The sequence below is a fragment of the Macaca fascicularis genome, chromosome 4 (assembly GCF_037993035.2).
Source record: "Macaca fascicularis isolate 582-1 chromosome 4, T2T-MFA8v1.1".
NCBI lineage: Eukaryota > Metazoa > Chordata > Mammalia > Primates > Cercopithecidae > Macaca > Macaca fascicularis.
In genome coordinates this window covers 133,056,442-133,071,460 of record NC_088378.1, presented here as the reverse complement: position 1 = coordinate 133,071,460, position 15,019 = coordinate 133,056,442, and the positions used below count along the sequence as shown (strand labels likewise).

Sequence of the window (15,019 nt, the reverse complement as noted above, 5' to 3'; positions counted from 1 at the left end):
GCCTGGGTGACAAGAGGAAGACTCAGTCTCTAAATAAATAAATAATAAAATAAAAATAAAAATAAAAAGATCTTTAGAGTCAGACAGACCTCAGCTTCAGTCCCAGCTGTTATGTTCTTGCCATGTGATTATAAGTTCAACATTCTCAAAGCCTCAGTTTCCTCATTTGTGAAATACAATAGTTGGATAATAATACTTATTTCCTGGGTAAGACCAAATGAAATACTCAGTGTCTGGAAAATTGTAGGCATTACCTATGTTATAAACCATATCTTAGCTAATAAAATAATTTTTCTCCTTCTTCCAGGCATTACGACAACAATGTAATAATGTAAGCCTTCTACCTATTTATAAAAACAGGTATTAGGATATCACTATGAGGACTCTGTCAGAATCCCTTGATAATGCCAATATTATACACAAAGCTTCCCAAAAAACAGAGGTCCCAGGCCAGGAACATTATCTTCTAAGCCTTACAAATAAGGGGGGAAGAGTTATTTAGATATGAGAGTAGGTTCTTTCTCAGTGACAATGTATAACATAACCAACTGTGAAGCTGGATATAGCCAAGTCAGAATCCACTTTTCTGATTCTGAGATCTTAGAGAAATTACTTAACCCTTCTGGGGCTGTATGAAATGAAGATAATAAATAAAGCCTGCCTCCAAGAGTTGTTTTAAGAATTCTTGGTGGTTCATGCCTATAATCCCAGCACTCTGGGAGGTCAAGGCAGGACAATCACTTTAGCCCAGGAGTTTGAACCAGCCTGGGCAACCCAGTGAGACCCTGTTTCTAGAAAAAATAAAAAATAAAACCAGCCAGGTGTGGTGGTGTGTGCCTGCAGTCCTAGCTACTCCAGAGGTTAGAGGGTAACTTGAGACCACGAGTTCCAGGGTAAAGTGGGGCATGATTTTCCCACTGCATTCCAGCCTAAATGACGCAGTGTGACCCTGTCTTTCTAAAAAAAAAAAAAAAAAAAAAAAAAAGAAAGAAAAGAAAAAAGAATCTATCAGGTCTAGGAGCCTATTGGTGGAGCCTTTAGGGTTTTCCAAGTACAGAATCATACTGTCGACGAAAAGAGATAATTTGACTTCCTCTCTTCCTATTTGGATGACTCTTATTTCTTTCTCTTGCCTGACTTCTCTGGCTAGGACTTTCAGTACTATGTTGAATAGGCATGGTGAGAGTGGACGACCTTTTTTTAATGTTTTCAAGGAGAATGCTTCTAGCTTTTGCCCCTTCAGTATGATGCTGGCTATGAGTTTGTCATAGATGGCTCTTACGATTTTGAGGTATGTTCCTTTGATGCCTAGTTTGAGGGTTTTTTTTTTATCATGAAGAGATGTTGGATTTTACCAAAAGCTTTCTGTGCATCTATTAAGATGATCATATGTTTTAAATTTTGTTTATGTGGTAAATTACATTTATTCACGTGAGTATGTTGAACCAATCTTGCATCCCAGGAATAAAGCCTACTTGATCATGGGGAATTAACTTTTTGATGTGCTGCTGGATTTGGTTTGCTAGTATTTTGCTGAAGATTTTTGCATCTATTTCACCAAGGATATTGGCCTGTAGTTTTCTTTTCTCCCGTGTCTTTGCCAGGATATCAGGGTGATACCAGCTTCACAGAATGAGGTACGGAGGAGTCTCTCCTCTTTTCAGTATTATGGGTAGAATAGGTACCACCAGCTCTTTTCTGAATGGCTGGTAGAATTTGGCTGTGAATCCATCTGGTCTAGGGTTTTTGTTTTGTGGGGTTTTTTTGTTTGTTTTGGTTGCTAAGTTTACTATGACTGATTCCATTTCGAAACTTGATATTGGTTTGTTCAGGGTTTCAATTTCTACCTGATTCAATCTTAGGAAGTTGTCTGTTTCCAAGAATTGATCAATTTCTTCTCGATTTTCTAGTTTGTGTGCACAAAGGTTTTCATAATAGTTTCAGAATACAAAATCAATGTACAAAAATCAGTAGCATTTCCATACACTAATAACATTCAAGTTGAAAGCCAAATCAAGAATGCAATCCCATTTACAATAGTCAGACACATATAGGGAAAAAAACAAAACAAAACAAAAAACAACTAGGAATACATCTAAATAAGGAGGTAAAAGATCTCTACAAGGACAACTACAAAACACTGCTGAAATTACAGATGACACAAATGAATGGAAAAATATTCCATGCTCATGGACTGAAGAACTACTATCATGAAAATGGCCATCTGCTCAATGCAATCTACAGATTCAATGCTATTCCTATCAAAGTATCAGTATCATTTTTCACTGAATTAGAAAAAAATGTTCTAAAATTCATATGGAACCAAAAAAGAGCCTGAATAGCTAAAGCAAATCCTAAGCAAAAAGAACAAAGCTTGAGGTATCACATTACCTACTTCAAACTATACTATAAGGTTACAGTAACCAAAACAGCATGGTACTAGTAAAAAAACAGATATGTAGATCAATGGAACAGAATTGAGAACCCAGAAGTAAAGCCACACACCAACAACCATCTGATCTTCAACAAACAAAAACAAGCAAGGAGGAAAGAATTTCCTATTCAATAAACAGTGCTGGGATAACTGGCTGGTCATATGTAGAAAAATGAAACTGGACCTTGCCCCTTCATTATACACAAAAATTAACTCAAGATGGATTAATGACTTACATGTAAGACCTCAAACTATAAAAATCATAAAAGAAAACCTAGGAAATACCATCTATCTATATGTCAGCCTTGGTAAAGAATTTATGACTAAGTCCTCAAAAGCAATAGCAACAAAAACTGACATGTAGGACTTAATTAAACTAAAGAGCTTTTGCACAGCAAAAGAAATTATCAACAGAATAAACAACCCACAAAATCAGAAAAAATATTTGCAGACTATGCATCTGACAAAGGTCTAATACCCAGAATTTATAAGGAACTTAATTCAATAAGCAAAAACCAAATAGCTCCATTAAAAAGGGGGCAAAGGACATGAACAGACACTTCTCAAAAGACCTACAAGTAGCCAAAAAACATATGAAAAAATGTTCAACGTCACTAATCATCAGAGAAATGCAAATCAAAACCACAATGTGATACCACCTCACATTAATCATAATAGCTATTACCATTATTTTTTACTTGTCAGAAATAAATAAAATGTTTTATTTGTATATATGCAAAATCAAAATCTTTTTGTACACAAAATATTTGCAAATTAATAAAAATAAAACATTACTGCTAAATATAATCCTTTAGATAAACATTAAAAAAACTACACAATATTTTGCTTTCCCTTTTTTGAAATTTATTTTTTATTTTTTTAACTTTTGATTTAGGTTCAGGGATATATGTGCAGGTTGTTTATATAGGTAAATTCATGTTACAGGGGTTTGAGGCACAGATTATTTCATCACACAGGTACCCATTATAGTACCCAATAGTTATTTTTCTGATACTCTCCCTCTTTCCACCCTCCCGCCTCAAGCAGACCCCAGTGTCTACTGTTCCCCTCTTTGTGTCCATGTGTTCTCATTATTTAGCTCCCACTTATAAGTGAGAACATACAGCGTTTGGTTTTCTGCTACCAGATTAGTTTGTTAAAGATAATGGCCTCCAGCTCCATCCATGTTCCTGCAAAGGATATGATCTCGCTCTTTTTTTATGGCTGCATAGTATTCCAAGGTGTATATGTACCACATTTTCTTTATCCAGTCTACCATTGATGGGCATTTAGGTTGATTCCATGTCTTTGCTATTATAAATAGTGCTGCAATGAACATAAGCATGCATATGTCTTTGTGGTAGAACAATTTATAATGCATTGGGTATATACTCAGTAATGGGATTGCTGGGTCAAATGGTAATTCTGTTTTTAGTTCTTTAAAGAAATAGTCCCACTGCTTTCCACAGTAGTTGAACTAATTCACACTCCCACTAGCAGTGTATAAGTATTCCCTTTTCTCCACAATCTCACCAGCATCTGTTATTTTTTTACTTTTTGATACAGAATGGCTATTAAAAAATAACATGCTGGAGAGGCTGCAGAAAAACAGGGAAGGATTATATACTGTTGATGGGAATGTAAATTAGTTCAGCCACTGTAGAAAGCAGTTTGGAGACTTCTCAAAGAACTTAGAACTACCATTCAATCCAGGAATCCCTTTATTTGTTATATACCCAAAGGAAAATAAATTGTTCTACAAAAAAGATACATGAACTCATATGTTCACTGCAGCAGTATTCACAATAGCAAAGATATAGACTCAATCTAGCTGTCCATCAAAAGTGGACTGGATAAAGAAAATACGGTACATATACACCACGCAATAATGCACAGCCATAAAAAAAGAATGAAATCATGTCTTTTGCAGCAACAGGAATGCAGCTAGAGGCCATCACCCTAAGCAAATTAACACAGGAAGAGAAAACTACTCTCTCACTTATGGGTGGGAGCTAAACAGTGGGTACATATGCAAATAAAGATGAGAACAGTAGACACTCAGGACTACTGGTGGGGGAGGGGGCAAGGGCAGAAAAACTACTTATTGGGTACTACGCTCACTACCTGGGTGACAGGACCATTTGTAACCTAAACCTCAGCGAAACACAATATACCCATGTAACAAACCTGCATATGTGCCCCCTGAATGTAAAATAAAAGTTGAAATTAGAGAGAGAAAGAGAAAGAGAGAGCATGCCAGTGCACCTAGTACTATAAGGCATCTATCCTTATTACCAATACCCTGCAGATAATGCCATTTTCAAAACAAGATATTTACAATTTGTATTTTTCTTAAGAAGCCAAAATCTGCAAAGATCAAATTGTGATGTGGACTCCTTCAGACCCAGATTCTGTAGGGTACACTTAAAAACACATGCTTTGCAGTCTTAAAGACTACACAGGAAAATAGAAGTCATCACAATACAAAAACATAACATTCCTTCTGTTACACGAAATGGAGGTGTGTCTTATTCCATTGACTCTTTCTCCTTCCCGCTTCAGTTTCTTCCTCCTGGATCCATTTAATCAGTATTTAAACATGCTTTAGCACCTCTCATCTTTAAAAAGCACATGCATTTCTAGTGTCCACCAGGTAGCTGTATTTACCTTCATGGCAAAGTTTTTCAAAAAAAGTGATCTATTCTTTTTTCTTCATTTCCTCATCTCCCAAAACTTGTAAAAAGTAACTTCAACTCCCTATTTATTTTTAAAAACGATCGTATAGCAAGTATAACAAAAAATAAATAAAAATCTAATAATACTTGCTTAATCAATATTAAAGTTTGGTGTGTATCCTTCCACACCATTCTCTATTCTCATATAAATCCAAATAAACATTTATATACATATGTAAGGTTGTTTATTGACAAAAGAAGTATCTCTGTGTTTTTCATCAACAATTTTTATTAAAATCCCTCTAGGTTGATTCATATGGATATAATTAATTCTTTTCCATTTTAATTAACTCCCCTATTGATGGGCATTTTGGTAGTTTTCAGTTTTTTGAAGCTATAAGCAATGCTGCAATAAGCATGCTTACACACCTATTTTCTTTGAATGAATTTTGCTAACGGGGGATTGCTGGCTTAATGGGTGTATGTATGTTTAATTTTATTATAAAGTGTACATTTGCTTCTTTAACCCACTCTAATCTGATTTCCACCACTACTGTATCAGTAAAACTGCTCCTACCAAGGTGAACCGTGCACTGTGTGTTGCCAGGGCTGATGGACACTTCCCATTCCTCATCTACTTGATCTGGCGTTGATGACCTGTCCCTCTTTCTTGAAGCCACACATTTTTGACTGTCCTTTTTTTGCTGGCCATTCCTTCCCTATTTCTTTTTCCTCTTCTACCAGAGCAAATTTTGGAGCACTTCAGACTCAGTCCTAGGTCCTCTTTTCTTTTTCCTCTACACTTTACTACATTCTATTTCTTTTGGATCTAATTGGCTCCTATGGCTTCAAATATCATCCTCTATGACAACAATCCTTAAGGTTCTATTTCTAGCCCAGGCCTCCTTTTCCATCTTCGAGCCTATATCTAACAATGCTCCCTGGAAGTCGCATAAGCTGAAGAACACATCTCAAATCCACTCGTTTCTCTCTGACTCCACTGCCACGATCCTTACACGAGACCACCACTCCTCTTCTATGCTACAACAGAGGTCTCCTAACTGGTTTTGCTCCTTCCACTCCCGCTTACCTCAATCCATTCCCCACAAGGAGGCAAAGGCTTTCAAAAACTAAAGTCAGATCATGTCACAACCTTCACCTTCCCAGGGGCCGCACATTTGATAGACTACTACAAGCTCTTTAACGTGCCCCCCACACATATGCAGACCTGAACGACTGCATCATTTACCCATCTTTCCCCTCTACCTCGCTGCCACTCCCAGTACACTGATGTCTTTTCATTTCCTTAAGCAAGCCAAGTTCTTTCCTCCCTCAAGATTTCCCTACCTGTCTCTGCTCCAAATGCTTTCTCCTTTTGCCTTTGCCTATCTAACTCTTAATCATCACTTAGGTCTCAAAGATCTCTTCCCTGAAGGACCTCCCCTGACTCCCCAGTTTAAATTGTATTCATGTTATACCTTTACTGCCCACTTGTGCTTTTCTCTCTCCACACTTATCAGAGCTTATAATTCTTTCTTTACTTGCAATTATTTTGTTTAATATCTGACTCTCCTACTAAGCTGTAAGCTATAAGGGTAAGGGATGTGTGTTTAAAACTCCCCACTGTAGTTCCAGTCCCAGTACAGTTCCTGTCATGTAGCAGGCACTCAGTATGTATTTGTTGAATAAATAGGAAAAAAATACTTTTATTTCATTTGGGATATCAAAAATTCCCTGGAGGAAGTGGCATTTCAGCTTGCTAAATGAATAGATGGGATTTCAGGAGCGGAGATGAGAGAAGAACATTTCAGAAAGAGGAACTGAGACCACATGTTTGGTACTAGTTAGAGATTTTTTAATCCAAGATTCAACTTAATCCTGGCACCAAGCATAAAATAAGAATCTCACTTTATGGCCAGGCGTGGTGGCTCATGCCTGTAATCCCAGCACTTTGGGAGGCCAAGGTGGGCAGATCACAAGGTCAGGAGATCGAGATCATCATGGCTAACACGATGAAACCCCGTCTCTACTAAAAATACAAAAACAAAATTAGACAGGTGTGGTGGTAGGCACCTGTAGTCCCAGCTACTTAGGAGGCTGAGGCAGGAGAATGGCATGAACCCGGGAGGTGGAGCTTGCAGTGAGCCAAGATCGTACCACTGCACTCCAGCCTGGGCGACAGAGCGAGACTCTGTCTCAAAAAAGAAAAAAAAAAAAAAAAGAATCTCACTATACGAAAACAAAGCAGATAAAATAGCAAATGTTACCATTTTCTTCTTAAATAATAATTCTGCAACTAGCTCAAAGTGATTCCTTCACAACTTCTGTCTACCTGTGTCACTCCATTTCCTAGTCACTTAGGTTCCAAACTTCAAAATTCTCATTGGCTCAACTTCTTGATTTTTTTTTTCCATCAGTCATAAAGTTTGACTGGTTTTTCTTCTGAACTGTCTTTTACAGCTATTTCCTTTCACCATTTAACCAAAGACATTCTAATTCAAGTCCTCTTCACTAATCACATCACTGCAACCTTTTCCTAAACAGGGTTTCTCAACCTTGACACTATTGACATTTGCGGCTGGATAATTCTTCGTTGTAGGGAGATGTGCTGTGCATTGTAAGATGTTTAATAGCATCTCTGGTTTCTACTCACTAGATACCAGTAGTATGCACCACCTCAAAACAGTCTCCAGACATTGCCAAATATCCCTTAAGGGAGCAAATTCACCCCCAGTTGAGAACCACTGTTCCCATGAGATGACCTCACGGGAAAAGGCCTGTCAAACCATCTGAGCAAAACACAAACTATCCTTTGAGGCTAACTCAACTTTCATCTTTTCTATGAAACTGTGATGTCTATCAACAAGTGCACAGTTGTTTAATTTTTACAAATAATGACAAATCTGCATAAAACAAATGAGACCATGATTTGCTTGTCAGTTCAAACAAAGATTCAAAATAATGATAATGCCCATTGTTGATAAGAATGTGGGAAAATAGAAACTATCATTCATGGAGAGGAAAAACTGGTACAATATTTGTGGATAGCATTTAGTAAAATGTTTCACACTTTGAGATGATTATAATACTTTGACTCTGCTTGTTTAGAGATAATCAAAGGGGCAAAGACTACATTGTTCTGTAATTGCAAAACTGGAAACATCCTAAAGGTCCCTTAATAGGGAACTGGTCAGGTAATCAACAAGCAACAATACATTTAGAACACTGTGCTATTGTTTAAAAGGATAAAGTAGGTTGGTCTGAAGGTAGTGAGTTATCTCAATTGATTGTTCACAGTCAGTTACAGATCGAAATCCTTATTCTACTCTTTGTCCACTTCTCACTACTGCACTTGACTAAAAAAAATTAAAGATAAAAAAAATTCAAAGAGAAAGTAGATTTTTCGATATAGAACAACAACCACAATAAATATAAAGATATATGTGTAAGGTTTCAAAATAGCATGTACTATATAATACCATTTTTGTAAATAACATGTTTGTGTATGATTATACATAGCAGGCTAAAAGATATATAAAAATATTAACCAAATTTCTGTAGTCAAATCATATTTTAAATGTATTAGAGGAACTGCTAAATCTTCTTGAAAAATCTTAAAGAAGTCAAGTTATTAATCTATACTTTAAAATCTTCAGTTTACTTAAAGCAGGTATATTCTCCACCTTTATTTCAGGCAAATATCCTGAGTTGAAATATTTTTTCTTAACCATACTTTTGCCCTAGAGAAATCAATGGTAAAAAGGAAGTTTACAGAGAAAAATATATTTTTGTGCACGACAGCTTACCGGAGTGATGCATCCATGAATCATACTGAAAATATGTCCCTTGAAATCAAAGAAAACAATATGTTTACACAAAGAATGTGCCCCAAAGCTCCCCAATAAAGAAAAGTGTTTAATCGAAATATTCATTGACAGCTGGTTAGTGCTGATTCTCAAGGAGAAAAGAAAATCAGTGTCATTGTAGTCTTTTGTTTTGTGTGTAAGAGCTGAATATGCAAATCAGCCCAAAATGGAGACTCATTATCTGTTTTACACTTCAAGTGTGATTTTAAGCACTGTAGGTATACATACACACACATCCAAAATATACATATATCTCAACAAACCATGCACATCATCTGTTCAGAACTGGGAAACGCATGCATGCTTCTACAACATTAAATGGAAGGCAGATGGTAGTCACTGATCAACAGACATAAAATAAAGTCCTTCTAAATCCTGCTCCCTCTAACAGTCCTTCTAATTTTTTTCCTTAGAAAAATATCAAGCAGTTTTTTGTTACTGTTGATTTGCAACTCCAAAATTACAATGGGTAATGCAAAAGAGGATTTCAAAGAAGGAAAAACGTCTTTTGGCACAGATTTCTCTTTCATAGTCTTAGGCAGGCGATAACACTAACTTTGAAACTCATGGCATACTGTAGTTTTATCAGTAACTACTGCGTAAATTAGTTCTTTCTAATAACTGAAGATTTAGCTTTCAAAATACATAATTACTGATCATTTTAGTCTGCATCACATTTCTTTTGCAGGATGAGATGAACTAAAACAGCTGTTACATTCTAATAGCTTCATAATGTGCACAGAATTTCTATGACTATTAGAAATTAAACCTATAGCTTCTTATCAAGAAGGACATATTCATGTATATATATGACCCACATTATTTGCAAGAACAATTATTAACTAATGAAATTATAATTTGAAACATAAGGCCGCTAAAGAAAATATTACAGCTCTCTTATTTATTTATTTATTTATGTATTTATTTTTTGAGATGGAGTCACTCTGTCGCGCAGGCTGGAGTGCAGTGGTGCGATCTCAGCTCACTGAAAGCTCCGCCTCTCCTGGGTTTACGCCATTCTCCTGCCTCAGCCTCCCCAGTAGCTGGGACGACAGGCACCCGCCACCATGCCCAGCTAATTTTTTGTATTCTTAGTAGAGACGGGGTTTCACCGTGTTAGCCAGGATGGTCTCGATCTCCTGACCTCATGATCCGCCCGTCTCGGCCTCCCAAAGTGCTGGGATTACAGGCATGAGCCACTGCGCCCAGCCAACAGCTCTTAAATGAGGTCAATGCCAACAGTCCACTCCAATCCACAGTCCACTCCCCCCACCTTTCTTCGCATCAATAAAGTGCTTTGGGCTGAAGGAAGTCCAAGCGTTCATGCTACCACCATTCCTAGCAGGGACTGAGCCCTCTATTTTCATATTGGGAGATGAATTTTTAGAAGATGAACCAGGTCTGGCACTCTGCCCAGATTTTCTGGCAGCTGACAAGCAATCTTGTTTTACTTCTGGTCTACTCTCCCCTGAGCTAACCTTGTATCCACAGACAGCACCCTGATCTAGGGAACTTCTGCCATTTATAACGATCACTGAGAAAGCTCTGATGATTTTACTAACCATGGGACTTGTACTCACAGTTTTCTTTAAACATATTTTCTGTGGAAAACAATACAAAACTTTGTTTCCTGTTATTTCCTTCTAACACTGGGGGAAAAAAAAGTGTTAAAAGGGTATTTTCCAGAAAAATAGATTATTATCCAGGTACCTGCATTCAGGGATCTTAGAGGGCTAAGGAGATTCAACAAGATATCTGATGAGCCACTACTAGCAAAGGAATATAAAGCAAGGTCCAGGAACTGCAAAATGATTTCAAAAGTATACAAGATATATAATTAATGGTTAATTGGGTGATTCAAGCTATAAATACTATGAAAGGTGAGAGCAATTGTCGTTAAGTAGTACGGGGTGAAATTTGAATGTACAAGATTTAACTCTTCACTGAGAGAATTATTAACTACTCAACAATATCTTTTTTAGAGCACCACTGCCAAAGTAAGCAGGATAGAAAAATGACTATGTAATTCACACACAAAAAAATCTGTATCGAAGTTTGTTTATCTACAAGATCTAATTGTCCCTCCATCTTCTTGGTCATCCAAAAAGCAATAAATGAAGTTTTGTTTCATTGATTGCATTTTCTTATTCACTTCAGAAGCTGGACTGAAGGTCCTGGAAACTCTTCCTCACCAGTTTCATTAATTCCTGGGTTCCATTCCCAGTTCAGTAGCTCGCTTTTGTCTCTGTTCCTTGTGCTGGAGGCTCTTGGCTCATATTTAGAAGCCCCCAAGTCCTGAATGGCTTTGCATTCTATTCCTTCCTTGCTTCAGGATTTCCTAAGTTTCACAAATAAGTGTTGGGAGAGTTGCAGTACACCCAAACAGACTCCTAACGGATATTTCGCAAAGGAAAACTGATAGACTAACATTCATTTCCTCACGTGCAGCAGGTACCCAACAATGAAATATCTATATAACATATTATTTTTCTAAGCAAAAGACGCTAACTCAAGTCCTGGCTCCAAAGAGGGGGACTTTCTTTACCTCTTGGGAATTTTTACTGTTTTCTGTGACGACGTGATTTACAGTTCTTCAGAGGGAGTCTTCTAATCTTGTAGAAAGAAGTTTTAAAAGAGATAGCTTTAACTAAAACCAAGTAACTCCTAGATACCTTACACAGTTATACAAAGTAACACAGAAAGAGAAGATTGTCATTTATGTATGTTCTCTGAGCTTAGGGACATAGGTAGGAATTATGGGTGGGTAGATGGTAAACAGACAATTTGGACTTGCGAGACAAAAAAAAAAAAAAAAGGTATTTTTTGTAAGAACCAAGAATGACGCTACAGAAGCAGAAGAATCTAATGATGGAGAGCTTTGAGAGAAGGGTTTAGATTTGGTCAAGTCCAATGCAGAGTCTACCTTAGGTAAGTGTCCTGAATATACAGAACATTCTTCATTATTTTGCCTGGAAAGGCAAAAACTATATCATGAAATTCTTGAGAGCAGCCACTGTTTCTTGTTCATCTTTTTATATCTGGCACCTAAACGAGATGCCTGCAATATAGCATGTGTTCAATAAATGTTTCTTGCATGAATGTCTGAATGAATAAATCCCATAAGTAATAAAGTAGTATTGGGAAGAAAAACATGAGAAAAAAGATGTTTGATGATCAACATAGAAGGTGCTACCTGAACTTAATCCTGGGCCTAACTGCTTGGGAAGCAACTGTTAGCAGAAGCAAATATAGTTTTTGCCCTTTCAGAATGAAAAAGAGACAATGGCTGTTTGTGGTAATAACAACAGGTTATTAGTGTTAGTAACAACATCATCTCATGCAATAAGCTTATTAGGACACTAATTTATATTCTAAAATTATAAAATACAATGCAAAGGAAAAGGGCAACCCTGTTTTATTTTCTCACACAAAAGAAGCTCAACATGTTATTATCCTTTAAACAAAACAAAACAAAGAAGCCTGGATTCAATTGAATAACTTAAGGACAAACAGTCATTTCTCAAAGGTCTTACTGAATATAAAACATGGCAGGTTTTTTTGGGGTTTTTTTTTTTTTGCTATTGTTGTTGTGTTTTTCCCCCTAATAAAAGGATTCTAGGTGAAAATAATAAACAGAAAATTTCTCAACTAAAAAAAAAAAAAAAAAAAAGCAACTCAAGATGTGAAGAAATCTTGTAAATAAAAATTTCATAATATATGGAATTTGTTTCTAAACACAGCTGAATCAAAACAAGCTAGGATTTAAGAATATTAGGTTCACTCTATAATAATACTGTAAAATGATCTTATGGAGAACTAAGGGGCAGGAAAATTCGAAGCTCTGCAGACAAACTGATAAAACATACCTAGATAAAGGATTGCTGCACTCCCTTTGGAGCATTTTAAAACAGAAAACATATTATTAGTATAATGTGTGTGTAGTCTGGGTGACCAGCACTAGTAGAATTTGGCCATAGCAGGCCCTCCCCTACAGGATTGGGGGAAACTGCTCATTCCAAAGAGGCAGTAAGAGCTTCTTCAGGGCTCAATGCCTCCTTCTCCTACCAGCAAGGTAGAGCTATTTCTTTACCTTGATTCTTGCAGCAGCAATGTAATGTGGAGTCAGGCAGACCTGGTTACAAATTTAACTTTTCTAAGGCTCCATTTCCTCATCTATAAAATTAAGTAGTGGTTTTTCTCCTACAGGGCTATTATAAGAATTACACAAGGTAATGAGATGTGCCTGACCCATAGAAGATGCTCAATAAATGTTAGACTGTTCCCTTCCTACCTCTTCTGAGGTCCTGTAACCTCATTTCTCTTTATCCTCATTCCTCTTTTCTTCTGTTTTCTGATTCCTTTGAAATATTCAGAAAATCTATCTCCTATCTCCTTTGAGTTACTCTTCTCTTTCAAAATTCCAAAGGAAGGTTAAAAAAACTTATTTGCATGAAACTGAATAGCTGGACTACAGAAGCCCACATTTCACCTATGCCTTGCAGATGACAACTCAAGAACTAGCTAGCAAGCACCAAAATATATACCTCTGGACTTTGGACATCATTAACTCAGCAGAAAGACTTAAATAGAACAAATAGTTTCACATGTTATTTCACAAATCACAGACTTTCAGAACCATTTATATTTAAATATGATGGTATAAAAAAGCAATTTTTAAATTCTCTTTAGCTTCAAGTAAAATTGTTATAATTTAGTGACACCATGTGGCTACACTTTGCTTTGCATTCTTAGAAGAAAATGTTCCTCTATGCGGGTTGCTCTTGCTAGTTCAACTGTAATATCAAGGTTGTAGGTAGATGGATAACTGAAACTAAGTATGAACTAAAAAGATTGGTTTTTTTAAAAATGAAACTATTCCTGTTTCTTTTACATCTGAATAAGGCATTTCTTGAATTGTGAAGGTCTCCAGTCCTAAGAAGAAAGTAAAGGCTCAGCATTATTCTAGCTAGGATTCTAAAGCAATCTAGTGAACACTGAATAATGTAAGAGTGTCCGCCTTTAAAAGTAAATAAGTATATCAATGCCCAGTTATGGGCGGAGGTGTAGGGAACAAAAGAGAAACAAAACAAGACACACGTTATACAAGCGTTAATATGGCAGGAAACGAATACTTCCATAAATAGCAATGCTTATTTTCTCATTTGTTCTATGTAGATCTATAGCACTGTATAGGTACTATAATCTAATGAGAATAGGAGAAAAAAAATTATGCTGTATCTATTGACAGCAGGAATGAGGGGGGCCTAGAATGTATAGAAGCAATAAATGAGATTAAAATGCCATATATCAAAACACAGTAAAGTTAGAGTACTCATATAATGAGGTCTCCTACGTAGACCAGCTACTCCTGAATAATATTCAATGTACACCAAAGAAAATATTTAGATGTTGTGTAAATATCTAAAACAATGGGCCAGGCATGGTGGCTCACACCTGTAATCCCGGCACTTTGTAAGGCTGAAACAGTCAGATCGCTTGAGTTCAGGAGTTGAAGACCAGCCTGGGCAACACGGCAAGGCCCCCTACTAAAAACAGAAAAAACTAGCTGGGTGTGGTGGAACATGCCTGTAGTCCCGCTACTCAGGAGGGTGAGGTGAAAGAATCACTGGAGCCCAGGAGGCGGAGGTTACAGTGAGCCAAGATGGCATTACTGCACTCCAGCCTGGGTGACAGAGCAAGCCCATCTAAAATACAAAGAAACACATACACACACACACAAACAAGTAAAACAATGACCAGAAAATATCACCCCCTTCATCTCAGCTTAAAACACCTGCCCCTTGTCTCTGGCCTTCTCTAACCACCCTATTTAAAATAATCCTCCTCCCCTGACCTCCATTACTATCACAGTACTATCTTTGCAACACTCATAATTATGTCATGTGCTCTTATTATTTGTTTGTTTCAGTCTGTTTCTACCAAATTCCAAGAGCACAGAAACCTTGGCAAACTTCTTCAGTGTTTGGCCTCAATATCAAGTACAACAAGAGCATAAAGTAGGCGCTTATTTGTTGAATGGGTGA

The 15,019-nt window shown here is 36.9% G+C and overlaps 1 protein-coding gene across 15 annotated transcripts in view; it reads right to left on the bottom strand.

The window, feature by feature from the left end:
- Window positions 1-15,019, bottom strand: part of BTBD9 (BTB domain containing 9) — a 506,404-nt gene that overhangs the window by 422,355 nt on the left and 69,030 nt on the right. Inside the window, exon 7 of one of the 15 annotated variants that reach the window (XM_074038164.1) lies at window positions 7,544-8,954. The exons of the other annotated variants lie outside the window; for them this stretch is intronic. Coding sequence (XP_073894265.1) covers window positions 8,936-8,954 — 19 coding nt within the window. The 3' untranslated portion in view covers window positions 7,544-8,935. Of the gene's footprint in view, window positions 1-7,543; window positions 8,955-15,019 lie in introns of those variants that run through there. 15 annotated transcript variants of the gene reach the window in all.